Genomic DNA, 16943 nt, shown 5'->3' on the forward strand with positions numbered 1-16943 from the left:
GATAAAGAGAAGTAACTATATAGAAAAGATAAATTAAAAGCCTATAAATAAAATAAATAAGTAAAATCAACTACAAAATAAAAGAAAAAAAAATGTCTAATATTATATAACTATTGTATAGTGTTGGTAAGTTGTTTGGAATTTGGATTTTGGGCTCTCTTACTTTTATTATATAATTAAGAGTGTATTTGATAAATAAATTTTAAAACAGACGAAAATACTAATCTTTAAGCTAAAAACAAAATTCTCTATGATAAATTCCAAAATTTTGCATAAAATATTATATAACATACGACATTTTTTTACAGCGTGTAACTCTTAACCATTCTGAAATCAAACTATGCAAGACTCCCTTACGGTACGGCACGTTTGGTATCCGACACTAAAAATAGTATTGATAATAAAATCCATTACAATTTTGCTAAGAAAATCACATGTAAAAATCCATGCTTGTTGATTCAAAATATCTTTTTCTTTACAAATTTTGAGTATGATGGAGAAAATTTGTTTTGATGAGAATAACTTCACTTTTCATGGAATCCGACTCCCTAAATTTTTACCTATCACAAAACGAGCCACTGTGGTGCACCTTTTAAACTTCACGATTTAAAGGTTTCAGACAGCATAAATCCTGATAACCTGATCGATCTTAGCTCGGCAAACTGGGCAAACTCCTTTATTGGATTTGATATCTGATAAACAAGACATACAACCAGCCATATGACCACAAGGAACACAAGCCCCCTCAATCGGAGCTTCCCAGCATATCACGCAACACGATGCATCTGCATTGCCGTTTGCTTCAATATTGGTGCCGGGTAAGTCCACATGGCCGATGTCGATGGCTTGATAATTAATCAGCCCATCATCAACGACACCTTCCATAGGTAAAGGAGGAGCAGACGGGGTTAAATGGACAGGTACCGTGGGACTGACAATGGGCCTGGACGGACCTGGATTAGCCCCCCATCCATTACATTCTTCAGTTGTGGGATTATCGGCCCAGCCATTAAAGGTTGTCTTTGAAGGTGGCAGGGCATCAGATGGAGGACCCCATCCATTTTGATTCGATTTACTATCAGTGTCGCCCCAACCATTTGTAGAGGAACTCGACTGAGAATTCGAGCCAGATGAAGATTCAGGACGACTGATCGTGTTAGTTTCTGGTTGTGAAGATGAAACTCCGATGCTAGGCATGTACTCGGAGGAAGGCATCACCTGAATCACCAATTTAGATGTCGTCAAAGACCGAAGGATACAAGATTGGCATTGTCTAAAACTGCCATAGTGCACCCCATTGCAAGCTAATCCGCTTTTTAAATTCGCGATTCGCTTAAATTTGCCCAATAATAGCCCAAAACTGACCGTAATTCGTTTTTTTCGGTTCGCGATTCGCAAGGAGATTAGCGAATCATGCACTGGTGCACCCTGATAATTAATGCTCGCACTTCCTACAATGAGCGGTCTTCCCTAATCAGTCCCGACTATTTATCATCCAAATATGGGGTGTCTTTCCTAAACAATTTGTCTACACAAAGTCCATAAGTACTCATTTTAGGTCTGCTACATACCTTAGGTACCCCTTTGCAAGCATTGTATAGCTGAGCAAGTTGCCGTCTGTCGCCCTCAATGGCAGATAAAAATTTGAAGCGGGTTTCTGGAAAACGAAAACATCACTCAACATAGAGAACTGCCATCTTTAAAAATACAGTACAGATAGTGCTACTCACGGATTAATACTACATTTTGCTCTATGTTACTTGGACTCTTCATTTTGCTTCACGTACCCGTGTCCGATCCTTGATGCTCAGACATTAGTATGGCACTTATCATCCAACACTTGGACACTTGGACACGTATTAATATTCGACATCAGTACCTAAGTCCAAGTAACATAGATTTCGCTAATAAACCGTCAAAATTTGTAGATTCCAATCAGGTAATGCTGTTAGAGATTACATAACCAACAAGCAGCAAGCTAGCAACAGTCTGAAAAAGAGCTCACTTAGAACAAATTTAACATCCTTTTGTCATAGGCAAGCATAAGAACATGGGTGTGTCGAGAAATGAGCCGAGAAGTGATTCAATCAAACTGAACTTACTGGACTCGTAGACGATTGTCAAGAAGGGATCTGATTCGTGAAACTTTGGTTCTAAAATGTCGGACTTCCAAAGAGGAATAACTGTGTGTGGTTGGGGATCCTGTCAAAATTACAAGATGAGTGTGTTAAGATAACTACGTAAATTATATGACAATTTTCTTGGGAATTCAACTTCAAGTTGAGCCAGCATACACAACATGACACACTTGAGCTACGAGCAATAACATTAAACATTAAACATTTAACAGACAAAATTGAAGGCGAGATTTAGTCATGATATTTCCTACCTGTGAACTAGGGTACACAGCAAGCTCCAATTTTAAAGGCTTCCTGTTATTGGGAGGATCGCAAGGCACAACGGCCACCCAACTCTTCCTGGGAAAGATTGAGAAAAGGTAAGAAAGAATATAACAGCTTAGGGATAACTACTAATGATACGTACACGGAACACTCATTACTTTGAGTTCTTAAAGTAAAATTGAATGTTTGAATGGTTTCGAGCACATTACTTTGAGCTCTTTCTAGCAATCCGATGAGGCACCAAAGAATCAAAAAGGCCTGGCACGACAAGAACCTCGCATATATCACCAGAAAAATAGCAAATATGATCCTGCGACAAATGGGAAATAAAACCCCTCGGAGAAAAAGAAGCACACAGAAAGATACATGTATTTTGTTGGACATCCTCAAAATACAAATCTAAATTCAACGAAGATAAGCAAAAAAAGCACCTCAATTACACGAACAACATTGCAGTACCCCTTTGTTCTTGCTACATCTAATGGCGTTTGACAATCGTCATTTCTTATAAAAGGGTTTGCTGCAAGATTATTCATAAGAGTTTATCATACATATGAAGATGTAAGAGAATCTACAACCGTTTTGACGCTTTACCTCCATATGCAAGAAGCAACTTAACAGTGCGGTCTAGACCTCTCTTTGCAGCATGATGCAAAGGTGTACCCGCATGCGACCCTAACACAGAAGTCGATACTTTTTAAGATAACTGAAATAGCAAAAAAAATCCCTTGTACATAAGAAGGCCATTTTAGTTCAAAGGAAACAATTCATTGTTGACATATCTTTCTACATAGTACAATATTGCACTCTTTAATTCCATCAATGCAAAATGAACATCTTACTAGGGCGGTATGCATCAAGATTAGCATCCACTTCAATTAAAGTCTTGGCCTCAATATAAAGTCTAGGATCCATACATGCTACAATTAACAGAATTTTTCTTTCTTTATTGATTCACTGCATAACACTAACACCAAATCATATAAATCATACTCCGTTGTCCCATTGAATGTGCTATAATTTCCACTTTTGTCAGTCCAAGTGAACTTGCTACATTTCCTTTTTTTTTTGGACACAAACCCCTCCTCAGGCTCATCCACACATTGATTCTCTTTTTAATCCAATTCACAAATTTCAAACATATGGCTTATCTACCCTTATGTCCCTTATTTCAATGGGCCAAAAAATAACAATTTTTTGGTTTTGAATTATAATCGCATATGATAAAGGGAAATTCCACATGGTAGCATCGAACTTTCATGAAACACCAGTGGTAGCACTTTTGTAAGATTTTTCCACATGGCAGCATTCAGTTTATGACTTAACTAACTGCCGTAGCATTTTTTGTTAAATTCTTGTAAATTTCCATTTAATTTCCCATTTTGATAGCCTTAAGTGTTGGTTATTGTCTTTATAATTTTCCCCGAATCATTTTTATGCTTTCAAATGTTTAATTCACCATTTTGATGTTTAATTCCTGTTTAATTCATCAACGCTCTCAAACGTTTAGGGTGAATTGTAAAGACAAAAACCAACACTTAATAAGGATAGAAACGTCAAAATGGTTAATTAAATAGAAATTGACAAGAATTTAACGGAAAATGTTACGATAGTTAGATTAGTCATAAACTGAATGCTACCATGTGGAAAGATTTTACAAAAGTGCTACCATTGGTATTTCATAAAAATTCGATGTTACCATATTGAACTTCCCTATGCACTTTTTAATTTATGTGAAGTTATAGATGATGTTTGCTTATCAAGGTTCAATGGAAAACACCTTTGTTATCACAAGGTAAGGTTGTACATTTCCCACCCATCAAACCCCTCTCAAATGGGAGCCACATAATGGAATCAGGGTGATGGATGATGTTTTTATCTTATCCTCCCTCAAACCAAGCAACAAACTAAAAAAAAGTAACAAATAGTACTATTACCCCATCAAAACCATCAACAACATCTTGCAAAACTAAAAGCAATTCTTACCAGGGCGGTATGCATCAAGATTAGCACCCAATTCAATCAAAGTCTTTGCCCCAATATAAAGCCTAGGATCCATACATGCCACAATCAAGGGAGTTTTACCTTCTTTATCCATCCACTGCATAATACAATTATAACCCAGAAAAGTATGATTATGATCTTCACCCAAAATTATGAGTTTTCATAATAACATTAAAAGATAACAATTTAACAGTATCAAATCATAGAATTGAAAAAAAGAAAGAAACCTCAAGTCGAACCCCTTCATTGCAGAGAGCTTTAATGGCATTGATATTGCCTTCGATAAGATGCTGATATACCAATTCTTCCTTTGACTGTTTTTGACCCATTTTTCACTGATTTTTGTGATTTTATTGAATGGGAAACTAAATTATGATTCACCCAGAAAATATATAAAGTTAATAATTTTGTTTAGATTGTTATTGATGATGACAAAATTGAATAGTTTACTCGAAGTATTAAATTTTAACAATGAAAGGTTTTGAAAGGCCACCAAGTCAGTTGGGTTCATGGCGTTTCTTGTACAGGTAATCTTTAATTGGGCTGACTTGTAATATATTTTTTTAAAATTTTGTAAGTAGGCATTAAATAAATTGTAAGTAGATATTTAAGATATTAAAAATACGCATTAAGAATACGATAAGTAAACATTAAGAATAATGTAAGTAGGCATTACGAATAGGATAAGTAGGCACTAATTTTCAATGGGCTGGGCTTGAGATACGTCTCTTAACAAAACGATCTCTCAAAAAAATAGCTATTACACAAGCTAAGATAAGATTTTGATATCTATCTTAAAATGAAAAATAAAAGTTAAAAATCTCTCTAATATCCTCGGCAATTTCAACCATTAATTCCATAATAGACTTCATCATCATCATCAAACCCAGTATATCTCGTTCTTAGAAAGCTAAGGTCAAGGTCTAGAGAAGGAAAGACGGCGGCAACTCATACCCATAAAGGAGAGTACGGCCAAAGGAGTCCCCCGACTCGAGAAAGATAAAGAGAAGCGAAAAGCACGGGCAAGACAACTTGAAGGCTTATAGATAGAAGGATCGCTACAAAAGAGATTCTTGTTTCTTGTTTGATGTTATCTATTTTTTGTCTTGAGATTCTTGTTTGTTTGAAGAAAATAAAGACATATTTTTAAAATTAGGGTCTAAAGAAAAGAAACGGCGGACAAACCATACGCACACCCTCACTAATTTCACATTTTAATTAATAAATAAAAATTTCACCTTCATATCATTTAGTCTTCTATAATATGTTTATGTCGGCTCTTGCAACCCTTTATTAATGCATATATGTTATGCAATAGCAAAAAGTTTAAGTGTAAGCAAGTTTGAAGATGCAACAAAAAGGAACTAAAAAGTACATTAGAAGAATATATAATAAAGTGAAAATTTAATACATTAATCAAAATGTACAATTTTTATTATCTGTGTGAGTAAAGGTGTATTTTTAAAATTTTTAATAAGAAAATGTTAAAGGATGACGTAAGAAAGATCTTTTATGTTGTAATTTTAGTAGGAAATTACGGTTCAATGGTGTAGTTTAGCTTGATTTTGGTTGATGTCTTAGGTTGAATATATTGTTGCCTTTTAATCTGAGAAAAATGAAAAGCTTCTAATCCACTCTCGATCAACTAAATTGTCATTTTGGGGTGAAATTTGAAATGAATAAGCAAAAAAATATAAAAAATTCACATAATAGCCAAAGTTTCAAATTATTTCCCAAAGCAGAGATTCGGCTTAACAGCGAATAGAGAAGCTTGGTCAAAAAAAGTCAACGTCTTTGTTCGCTGTTACTAACAGCAAACAAAGATTTTAACCCTTTTTTGACCAAGTTTCTCTATTCGCTGTTAGTAACAACGAACAACTAGTTGATGCTTATTTTTTTTCTTTTTTTAATGTTTAAAATGAGGAAGAAGAAGACAGTTTTAGCTTTTACTCCGCAGCTGTTCGCTGTTAGTAACAGCGAACAAAGATTGAAGGTCAAAATTGGTCAAAATTTTTGTTCTCTGTTAGTAACAGCGAACAAAGACTTTGACTAATTTTGATCTCCAGTCTTCCCTCGCTGTTACTAACAGCGAATAGCTCCAAACCACAGATTTGGAAAAAAAACTGTTTATCTTGAAAAATAGTTTAAAACTTTGGTTATTATGTGAATTTTTTTATCTTTTTTTGCTTATTCATTTCAAATTTTCTTTTCGGATTGAATACTAAAAATAGTACACTACAAAAAATATGAAATTTACAAAAAGACAGGAATTTTGCTTTAGCATAAATTTGAGCAAAAATTCATTGTTCAATATAAGTAGAGCAATAAAAACATATATTTTGCAAATCTTGAAAACAGTCACAAATTTACCCGAATTGAACTGATCAGCACAAATCGGATTGTATCATGATTATTATTGCTATAATATATTCCTTAAACAAAACAACTCATAATTTTGTAGACGCTTTTGATCTACTAAAACACAAAAGCCTATATTAACAGAGACGGAGCAAAAACACAGTTATATTTTACATTTTGTAAGAATTAAACTTAAAACAAGTAATTAAAACTAAAACAAAGGTAACATAAACTAATACTACTATAATCTATTAGTTGAGGTCTCTTAATTTAGGAAGCTCCGTGTCATAGAGCAACCTTTGTCTATACGGCTACCAATAGCGTATAGCAGAACTCGAGCAGTGCACATCAGTTGCACATAGTTTGAATAAAAATGTACGGTGAAAAGAAAAGCGGAAAGGAAGTGATTAGGGAATGAGAAATAATAATGAGGAAAACTTTTCTTGTTTGTTTAGAGGGAAGGAAAGCAAAAACACTCCTTTTAAATCCTTTCACATTTGGAGAGATTTTTCCATTAATAATTTACAAAATTAAGGAACCAATTCCCTTCAAATCCCCTTCCAAATCCTACTCCAAAATTGTTATCCAAATACAGAAAAATACATCCCTTCAAATCTCTCTCTTTCCTTTCACTCTAATTCCGTCAATCCAAACATAGAGTTAGTCTCACCAGACATGGACGTAGCTCCAACAGGAAGATACAATCGATTAGAAAGAACTAGCCCTCATTCATTTTCACTATGTTAGACATATATGATCTTCAATCAGCAGCAGGATCGGCATGCAGTTTGTTGTAGAGTTTGTAAATCATTGTGGACTTTGCCATCTGAGGTTCTCTTTCCAGAACAGAAATGACATCCTTTACAGAGATACGAGGAGCTATCCTGGGAGGCGGCACGACAACTTGACTTCTGCCACTTTGTCTTGCTCCTCCTAAAATTATAGAACACGGGTTGAGCGTGTAGTTGGGTAGGACTACTTTTAATACTAAGACAAATTATTAGCTTCTTAATTAGGCAATAAGAAACAACGGAGTTACCAGATGCAGGAAGAGCAGCTGATGAATCCTTTTTTCCAGTTCCTTGGATTTCCTTTGCGTTCCCGACAGTGTTTGCAACTTGTTTGCTGGTTGTATCTTTACCGGACTGAGAACTGGATGCAATTTCAGGTCCCCCTTCACGCTTTTGGCGAGCTTGTGCCATAAGCTGCCATTTTGATAGCATGTCATCCCCTCCAAAAGCAGCTCGGGCTGCTAAATTTGCTGCTGTTGTGCGTATTTTGTCATCCTCCTCTTTGTTCACTTGTTGAATCTAATCAGAAGAAAATTATACAAGACTCAACAGAACCAATCTATAGCATAGCGTAGAAAAAATGATCGCTTTACCTTAAGCGACTTTGCACGGCCTTCATCTTTCTCCTTGTCAACATCAACTATAGCACTGCTGTCAGGATCCTATAACCATATAAAAACAGATACCCGAAGCAAATTTTTTAATTAAAAAAGAGACTCAAGTCATGGAGAAAATAAAGGAAACATCAATCTTTACATAAGCAAAGTAAGATGCACACTTCATTTTGTTTGCGGAGTTTCTCTGCTTCAGCTTGTTTCTTATCCCATTCTTCTCTGGCTTTCCGATTAATTGCCATGATTTGTTCTCGAACGTCAGAAGTAACAACAGTATTGTGCCTAGACTTTTCAGAATCAACTCGCTGTAGTAACCAAGTGTTTTTAGCTCAGCAAGAAATTACACAATTAGCAGTAATTCAAAGAAAAGGAAGACGAGAAGAAAGAAAAAGTACCTGTCGGGAAACTCTAATCAGACTGCTTATCAAACCACGCATTCTTTCCTCTACACACTAAAGATGGAAGGGTTTACGGAAACAGAAAGCATCAAGAGATCAGAAGAATGAAGCAGTTAACTGAAAATCTTACTAATGAGAGGCACCGCTCCACATCATTGCTCAAGTTCTTCAACCCGTACTTTGACACTGTTGAACACACAGTAAGAAAGATAAGCAACATAACAGAATTTTACCCTTTAAACAAAGTTAAGGAAGACTTGTAATAATGAATTAATAACAACTTATTTCTGCCAATTTCTTCTGAAGAGGAACCTTCTGCAGAATCAGTCTATCTTCTTCTTCTTGAACAGCCTTACGTGATGCTTCTGATACTCTGCTATCATCCTTGGGAACAGAAAATAATTGTTCCTCCTCTTCCTAATATATCACAACAGACAAGGATTAGTTGTTTAAAAACCAGAAAGAACCAAGAAAAACCAGTTAAGTTAAGGTAGCCGAAAGAGAAACAGCACTGGAAATAAACAACATACTCTAAGATTAACCCCACTAACGGCAGTAACATCATTGAGATGTTCAATACTTTGATCAGAAAAGGCACCAGAAACCTTCTGCTTTTTACTGCAAGTCATAAAGTCAATATAATTTTGTAAGTTAGATTAGATGCGACAGCAACTGAACAAATCGTTTTAAAGACAATAAGTTACCTAGAAAGGGGTGGTGAAGAACCAAGTGCATCAAGTGGCTTCTTTTGACCACTAATCGACTTTTTAGCCGACGCCTTCCCAATCCCACCCGATGAGATACTCTGAGAACCTACCTAACATTCACAATATTAAAGAGAGAAAGTTTTACTACATTAATAGCAACGAATATATGACACATTACAGATAAGCATAAGTCAAAAGAGAAAGAGAATGATTATTCAAGCATGAAATTTGGGAGAACTGAGTTAGTATTTTCTTCGAATCTGTAGAAAACAAAGCACGTGTAGCAAATCAGGGATGCACTTAAATATGAGGTAGTTGACTTGATTAACACCTCTTTGTTTGTCACTAGTTCATAACCATTAGAAAAGAGAAGTTCAAAATCAAAAAGAGATGAGAGCAAGGAGAATGAGAAAACCGGAAAAAGGAAATTTTCTAGCAATCAAACTGCAAATCAATACTCCTCCTATCCCCATGAGTTTGCCTCATTTACTATTTTTAGTTGTCCTAATGTGTTGCCTTTTACCTACTTTGGAAGGTCTTTACACCAATTCTTGCTCTATCTTATCCTCCCACTTACTTTTGTCACATCCCCACCCCCCCCATAATAAACCTTAAATCATAAAAAAACAACTCCCTTCCAAGGAGCAAACTCGTACTCACTCAGTCCCTGGAAAAATGCTCCATTGGCAATGGGAGGATTAAGAAAAGTGGATAAAGTGGTATTTTATGGGAAAATAGGAGAAATGTATGGATGACATGAAAAGGTGAATTAAATGTGTGGATGAGAATTAAAGAAAGAGTGGATCATAACCAAAAATAGAACTGAGGCAATTTGATGGAACAAACTAAAAAGGAAGGCGGGGCAAATTTTATAGGCCAAAATGAAATTTGGCTCAAACGGACCAAGCTCATTCAGCCCGGCCCGGCCCGTTTTAATAAAATTGATGAACTTGTCTAAAATGCATGATCATTGATGAAACTGCCTTCTATTTTTCGCGGGTGATTAGTGGCTATTTTCAGGGGATTTTCGATTACTCGTTGGTACAAGTAAGGTTCAAGTTGTTGACCGGTGGAAAATTTGAGTATAAAACTTCCAAGACTGAACAACTTCACAAGCTAAGTTTCTTCAGCCGATTATGCATGAAAATAAGCTCTTGGTATACATGATGAATTTTATTAAATTTTTGCGGTTCACATTCGTTGTGGTTCACAATCATTGCTTTAAATCCCAACAAATATAATCCATTTCAGGATCACAGATGTTCATACCACAAAGTAAACAATCTGACTAGTAACTTGGATTGCAGATTTAGTCCCATCTGCAGCTTTTATAAAAATAGGAACAACTAACGGATTTCCCAGATGAATGCCGTACCCACGTAAGAATTCCATTGTTTCATGGGCTTTTAGGCAAGCCAATGCCCCAGCAACCACCATGGGATCCTATAAACATAACTGTGAACCAATTTAGAGCCCATTTGAAGCCCGTCCCATTCAAGTTTCTAGAGGGTATGTTTAAAGCCCGACCATTTAAGGTAAGGCCCATTTAAAGCCCCATAATAAAGGGTCGGATACTGGCACCAACCAGCCCCGGCTAATTGCACATGTCTGATCACTATCAGCTCATTAGTAAACAAGAATAAATGTTCAAACTTTTTTTCATTGACCTATAAGCATTACAAGAGGCATATTCATAGTTTATCCAAAGCAGATTCGTAAACAAATGACAGTATGACACTAACATAAACCTGATATTAACACGTCTATCACAAAAAAAAAAAAAAAAAAAAAAAAAATCGTGAAAGCTGTCGTGATGTCACAGACGCAGAACATTGTAGTGTTACGATTCGTTTGCGGACATTGCTATGTGAATTTTTAACTTAAAAATTCATGTTAATTACTAGTAATTTAAGTTTTCTTGAACTTATATCTAAATTAAAGCTTATAATAGGTTTTTTAGAGCCTAAAAGATAATAATGGATAATATGGTGGAATAACACCATATATCGGTTCTGTAAGTTTAAAATCCATCATAATGTGGCCGTTATGTAATGTAATGGCCTCATTTTAACTTCATGTTCTATATTAAAATACTATACATGACAACAAAAGATACCTGGTAATCAGTATCCGTATGGGAAGGAACTGAACCCGAAGTTGCCGCAGTTACAGTCCTCTGCGAAGATGGAAAGGATATTCTAGAATCATGTTTCTCCAAAATTTCATTGTTGGAAGGAGGTACAAGTGAATTTCCTTGATCCATTACAGCGCCAGGAAAGGTAGGACCCTGTGCTGAAGAGATTTGAGGCTTTGGTCGTTTGTCAAGAGCCTGCTCAGAAGGCTCCTGCTTCACATAGCTCATGTTTGGTGAAGCACCAATTTTCTGCTCTTTATTTACCTGCCACAGAACAGAAGTATGTTGGATCGAAGGAGTGGGCATGTTGTTCATGGGTACACCAGAAATTCTTTGGGTATCGTTAACTTTGGGAGTATTTGTCACATTTATGGCCTGGCTTGAACCATCTCCATGAGCAGAACTAAATCCTTGATGTAGTTGACCTTGCCTAGCTTGGGGATCAAACCGTTGAGGTTTAGCCAATGACGGTGTACTAGCACTTGTTCCAGTGAAGGAGTGATAGTTACTGGCTCCATACATTGGGAAGGAACCCTGAGTAAAATGCAAATGCTGCTGTTGTTGCTTTGTAAGTCCATGCAATGATATTGTTGCTCGATCAGACATCTGGTTTGTTTGCACTCCATGAGAATCCGTCAGTGATCCCATCTCTCTTGAATTAAGAGAATTGTTGTCAGCCATTTGGAGGCTTGAATCATTAAATGGCTGCGATACAGAGCTAGGGATCTGTGTCATGGTAGGAGTTCCATGACTCTTCTGTTGTAGCTGTCCAAATGAATAAGGATCAGAGAATTGTGCTGCAGTACCAGTCGGAGGTCTCTGGTGTGGCTGCCGACTAGAGTTCTGTGGCTGCACCTGAAATTATAAAAATTCTCACACCCAAAATACAACGCATTATTCGTAAAAAAAGTCAAAAGTGTTAAACTTAAGCACCTTAGCTTGCATCTTGAGCACAGCCAACCTCAGCATGTTGTCCCCTATAATGCCTCTCATGAGCCTGACAAATGCATCTTTGGGTACCTCATTTCTCTGGTAATCAAGCACAAAATCTTTATATCAGGAAATTAATAAACCTTCACTGTATTGTTGAAATAGCACAGGAAAGCACCACAATGTTATAGAAAGAAGGTAGAAGCAAACCCGTAATTTTCCGTACAAAGTTTGGAGTTGCATAGCTTTGTCCTTATCTAATTCAGGAAGAATAAGAGGAAGCATAGTGCCAAAAGGTATTTGCTTCCCTCGATTAACTGATGTACCACCCTGCCCTGGCGCTGGAACTGGTTGATTAGCATATCTTTGCATGTTCAATAACTGAGATTCGCTGCTTGGATTATGTACTCTGTTTGGTTCGTGAGCCTGAGTGTGATGTAATCCAGAAATCTGTGTTTGCATCGGCATAGAAGTTTGGGAAAACTCTCCAGAATTAGGTTCTGCTGGGAGTCCCTGACCATCACTTTGCACAGGCCTATGAGAGTGTGAAGAAGGGCCACTAGGCTCCTCAGAGCCATTAACTTCTTGCTGAATCTCCATGCTAAACCCATGCTCTTTCATCTCCAGATCAGATGATTGCTGCTGCTCTTGACTACTTAAACCTTGCTGTTGCGACTGGTTGCTACTATTTTCCTCTTGTCCAGAAGGCTGCCATTGTGAATATGCCTGACTAGAAGTTTGATTGTTGTCTTGAGAGAATGCTGCAATGATTTCTACTGCTTACATAAATGTTATAAATGTTTAAAATAACAAATATAAGAGAGATCCAATCAGGAATACTTGTCGATTCTGATGGAGCCAGATATTCATAAATAGTAGTTTAGTTTAAAATATAACTGACCACACAAAATGGCTGTAAACTACGTGCCCTTCTTATATATGATAAATAGATCGATGGTGTTAGTCTGTTAGCAATGAAGGTGATAGGATTATTGGTGACTTATGTTCACCAAGTAATCAAGAACATGATTAAGAAAATTAATCATATGTATTAGTGTAAGATTAGAAGAGGACACGTCACATTTTGGTGATTGGTAGTATGGGAATCAATAGTACATTGTACTATTGGAAGTATTAGTTTGACATGTGAAGGCTTGGAATGGAAGCATTCAAACCAAGTACAAAGTGTAAGAGCCATAAGGGACAATTGGGATACATGGAAAGGGAAAGTCATGCAAGGAAAGAAGCAAAACAGAATCAGCAAAAGCTGACCTGCAGCTCACTCGACTGGCTCTGAGGTTGAGCCCAAGATCGAGCTGGGTCGAGCCATCCCTGCTGCCAGCTACTGTGCTTCTCTGCTGCTGCTGTTTTATGGGTTAATGCTGCCCCACTTGTTGACTACTTATTTCCTTATATATACCCACATATATCCTAGTATGTTATTAGGCACCAAAAGTCTCATCTAAAAGCTACTTTCTTGCTTATGTAAATTACTCCCTAATTAGCTCTACTCTTCCCTTACACTAATCTCCATTGTAATTCCTTCAAGTTTTGTATTTCTCCTTTAAACACATTAATATTAATTATAGGCTAGATGTTGGATGTAGTCAAGATTGATGAACCACCTTAAATCTTTTTCTTGATTATTTCTTTATCATTGTCATTCATTAGTAACTTGCATTTTTGGTTCCTACACTAAGACACAATACAAACCTTCACTTAAACCTTAATTTGAGCCTTGAGTGAGGTTTATACCTCCCCTTTCATAAGGGACAATGGAAAACAGCCTCTTTGTTAAGGCTGCAATCTGCATACATTATATCCCCTTCACCTAAACAGGAGTCACTTTGCATTGAGGTAAGTTAATGTAATTGCAGCTGCTATGCATTCAATCAGGAATAATTTAAAGAAAACACAAAGGCATCCCATAAGATAAAAATCTCACAATAAGTACGATCCATAATCTAACACAGAAAGGCAGAGAACCTAAGGTGAATGACTGCACTCGGAACTCACTAATAATAAATAAAAAAAAAAAAAAACAAATGTGCAAAAACAACAAATATCTAGAATCAACTACGTGTACACATTCACAAGTGATGTTATCCATCTTAATTTAGCTCCAATGCCCAAGCTGATAACTAACACTTCAAAAAGGGTGTGGATACTCACCACTTCATTTGATCAAAATTGATAGTTTTCCATTAAATAGGAAGTCAAAATTTGTATTGATACCAATGTAATCATGATAGGTTTTGTCTAGTTAAATTTCCAAAAGGGAAAATGCAGAAAAACAAGAGAAATCAACAAGGTGAAGCAATTGCAACAACAAACCTATGTCCACAAACATTTCACTCTATCATAGTAAAATATGAAAGACTACAATAAAAAAAAATAAAAAACAAACTTACAAATATTTGAGTGAGAAGGGTGAGAAGCTGATGCATCACCTTCTATATCTCTGTTTAAGGCAGCAGTAAAAGCCTCAACATCAGCTCCAGAATGCATGGATTCATCCTATCATTCATCCATTTCACAACAAATGAGACTCAAAATTGTCATTAATTAACCCCAAATTAAGTGAAAAGCTTTGCAAAATTTAGCACGAGAAGTGTGAAATAATACCTCGTCCTCTTCAAGAAGCTTCATTATAGAAGGATCCATTTCAAAACTGGAATTTAATGTAAACTTCTCCTAACTGTTGATCAAAATAGGGTATCAATACAAGTAAATCCCAATGCTACTAAATCTCATTGTGTGAGAATTGAAGTTATAAACACAACCTTGGCACACAAAATTTAAAAGCGGATATTGAATTGTCAAATCAAATTCAAGTGGCAGACCTATAGGAACTGAAACTTGATGGAGTACCAAAACGAACTCCACTTTGCACACTTTTTTAAAAGAAAAATTTAACATTTAAAACAACTTAATGAGACCTGAGCCATCCAAGCGCCTATATACAGCCTTTGGCTAATAGTTTTCGCATATTAACTACTCACAAGTCAATAATAATTTGACTTACGGTTATTAACTTGAATTTTTCAAATACTTAGTTGAACAAAAGAAAACTTCAATACATAGCCAAATTTTATTTTATTTTTCAAGACCACGTATCATCAAAATTATAAATTTTGTTATCCTTTTATACTGTTGATGTGTTGCAATTCCTTCATAATCTAAAAAACATCCATAGATTAGTTTCAGTTGATTTTCTAATGCTATTCTCCCAAATGTTCATTGAAAATAAGAGTATAAATGCATATACTGTAAATCTAATCAACAGACTAAACAATTCTTTGTTAAAGCTAAATAATCTACAAAACAATTATCAGCATTTTTCTACAACTACTAGCATCACATCATCCTCAAAGCATAAACTTTTTCAGCTCTTTGTTCTTCTTTCATACTGGGGTATAAATCGAAACTAATCAAACCATGAATTAAATTTTAGGGAAAAATCGTATCAAAATCAAACATTAAATTCATAAATTTCGACTATAAAAAAGATAACAAACGCCGTGACCATACCTCGAGAAAAATATAATTCGTTGACTTGAGTTTCAAAATTCGCCGTAGACAATTAATTACAAAAAATCTGTCAAAAGAATCGAAAACTTGAAATTTGTTCAATTAGATGCAAAATTAATTTTGCGGCATTAAAGAAGATGAGCACTTATAATTAATTAGTATTATCTATATAATTTGTTCGTGTATATACAGAAAGAGAAAGCAAAAGTTGGAAGAAGGAAGAAAACATACCGCCATGGGAAGGATTTAGAGATCTCTGCAATAACCCGAGATGAATAAGCTCAACGGTAATGGCGATTCCGAGGTTTCAACTTTCTTTCCTTCAAGTTCAACAGTCTTTGTTTTTGTTTTATGGGACTTAAATAAAGAAGGTATTTATTAAAAAAACAATATGGAAATGAAAATTATAAATTTACAAGTTCCATTTTCCAATATTCGCCAATTTTTAAGTTCAATTTGTATGAGATCATTATTTCAAAAAAAATTTAAAAAATTTATATGTGATTATTTTACTATAAGATGAATTTATATAATTAATATGTTTATTTAATCACTTTAAAACTAAAAAAAAGAGCGTAATATTCACCCTAATTAAGAAAAAAAAAACTTAATTTTCAATACTCAACACTAACTTAAATATGGTAAAATAGATTTTATTTGAAACTTAAAAGTTAAAAAGTGATATCTAGAAGCTTGATATGACCTTATTCAACTTGATTCAACTAATTTGTTACAATTGTATTGAATTGCATATATAAAATACAAGTCAAGTCGAGTCAAATAAAGTCAAATACTTTTATATAATAAAGTTATGAAACAAATCAAAATCTAATTAAATTGTGAAACAAATGAAAATTAATTTTGATTCAAGCAGATTACACAAAAATTGTAAGAAATCTAACTTTAACAAATTGCTACTTATTCAAAAGTTATGATATAGATATATCTAATGTCAAAGAAATCCAACTTTTAACAATTTGCTACTTGTTCTAAATTCAATAGTTTAGTTATCCTCTATATCTATTTTTTTTGTCCCTTTCTTTGATTTTTGGGAATTGAAACAAAATTCGTACA

General features: G+C 35.2%; 2 protein-coding genes across 8 annotated transcripts; both read right to left on the reverse strand.

Annotated features, from left to right (window-relative positions):
• Nucleotides 1-246: 246 nt before the first annotated feature.
• LOC130799833 (putative E3 ubiquitin-protein ligase XBAT34) lies at nt 247-4969 on the reverse strand. The gene is made up of 9 exons (XM_057663085.1): nt 4634-4969; nt 4389-4503; nt 2997-3077; nt 2834-2922; nt 2612-2712; nt 2390-2477; nt 2103-2202; nt 1572-1657; nt 247-1218 (listed from the first exon to the last, which is right to left on the reverse strand). Exons 1-9 carry the CDS (start codon nt 4733-4735, stop codon nt 616-618), a joined length of 1365 nt encoding a protein of 454 aa, XP_057519068.1. The 5' UTR covers nt 4736-4969; the 3' UTR covers nt 247-615.
• A 1823-nt stretch (nt 4970-6792) lies between these two features.
• Nucleotides 6793-16281, reverse strand: LOC130799608 (transcription initiation factor TFIID subunit 4b). Of its 7 annotated transcripts, none has more exons than XM_057662758.1 (16): nt 16101-16281; nt 15870-15936; nt 14964-15036; nt 14789-14855; nt 12549-13099; nt 12342-12437; nt 11391-12263; nt 9272-9384; nt 9098-9185; nt 8849-8984; nt 8698-8753; nt 8565-8621; nt 8334-8474; nt 8149-8217; nt 7804-8074; nt 6793-7697 (listed from the first exon to the last, which is right to left on the reverse strand). In XM_057662758.1, exons 3-16 carry the CDS (start codon nt 15000-15002, stop codon nt 7525-7527), a joined length of 2730 nt encoding a protein of 909 aa, XP_057518741.1. In that variant the 5' UTR covers nt 15003-15036; nt 15870-15936; nt 16101-16281; the 3' UTR covers nt 6793-7524. The 7 variants fall into 7 exon arrangements, with proteins under 7 accessions (XP_057518741.1, XP_057518738.1, XP_057518735.1 ...); XM_057662755.1 differs by having other exon boundaries at nt 14750-14855; XM_057662752.1 differs by having other exon boundaries at nt 12549-13114; nt 14750-14855; nt 16101-16235.
• Between the last annotated feature and the right edge of the window lie 662 nt (nt 16282-16943).

The sequence above is a fragment of the Amaranthus tricolor genome, chromosome 14, assembly GCF_026212465.1.
Source record: "Amaranthus tricolor cultivar Red isolate AtriRed21 chromosome 14, ASM2621246v1, whole genome shotgun sequence".
NCBI classification, from domain to species: domain Eukaryota; kingdom Viridiplantae; phylum Streptophyta; class Magnoliopsida; order Caryophyllales; family Amaranthaceae; genus Amaranthus; species Amaranthus tricolor.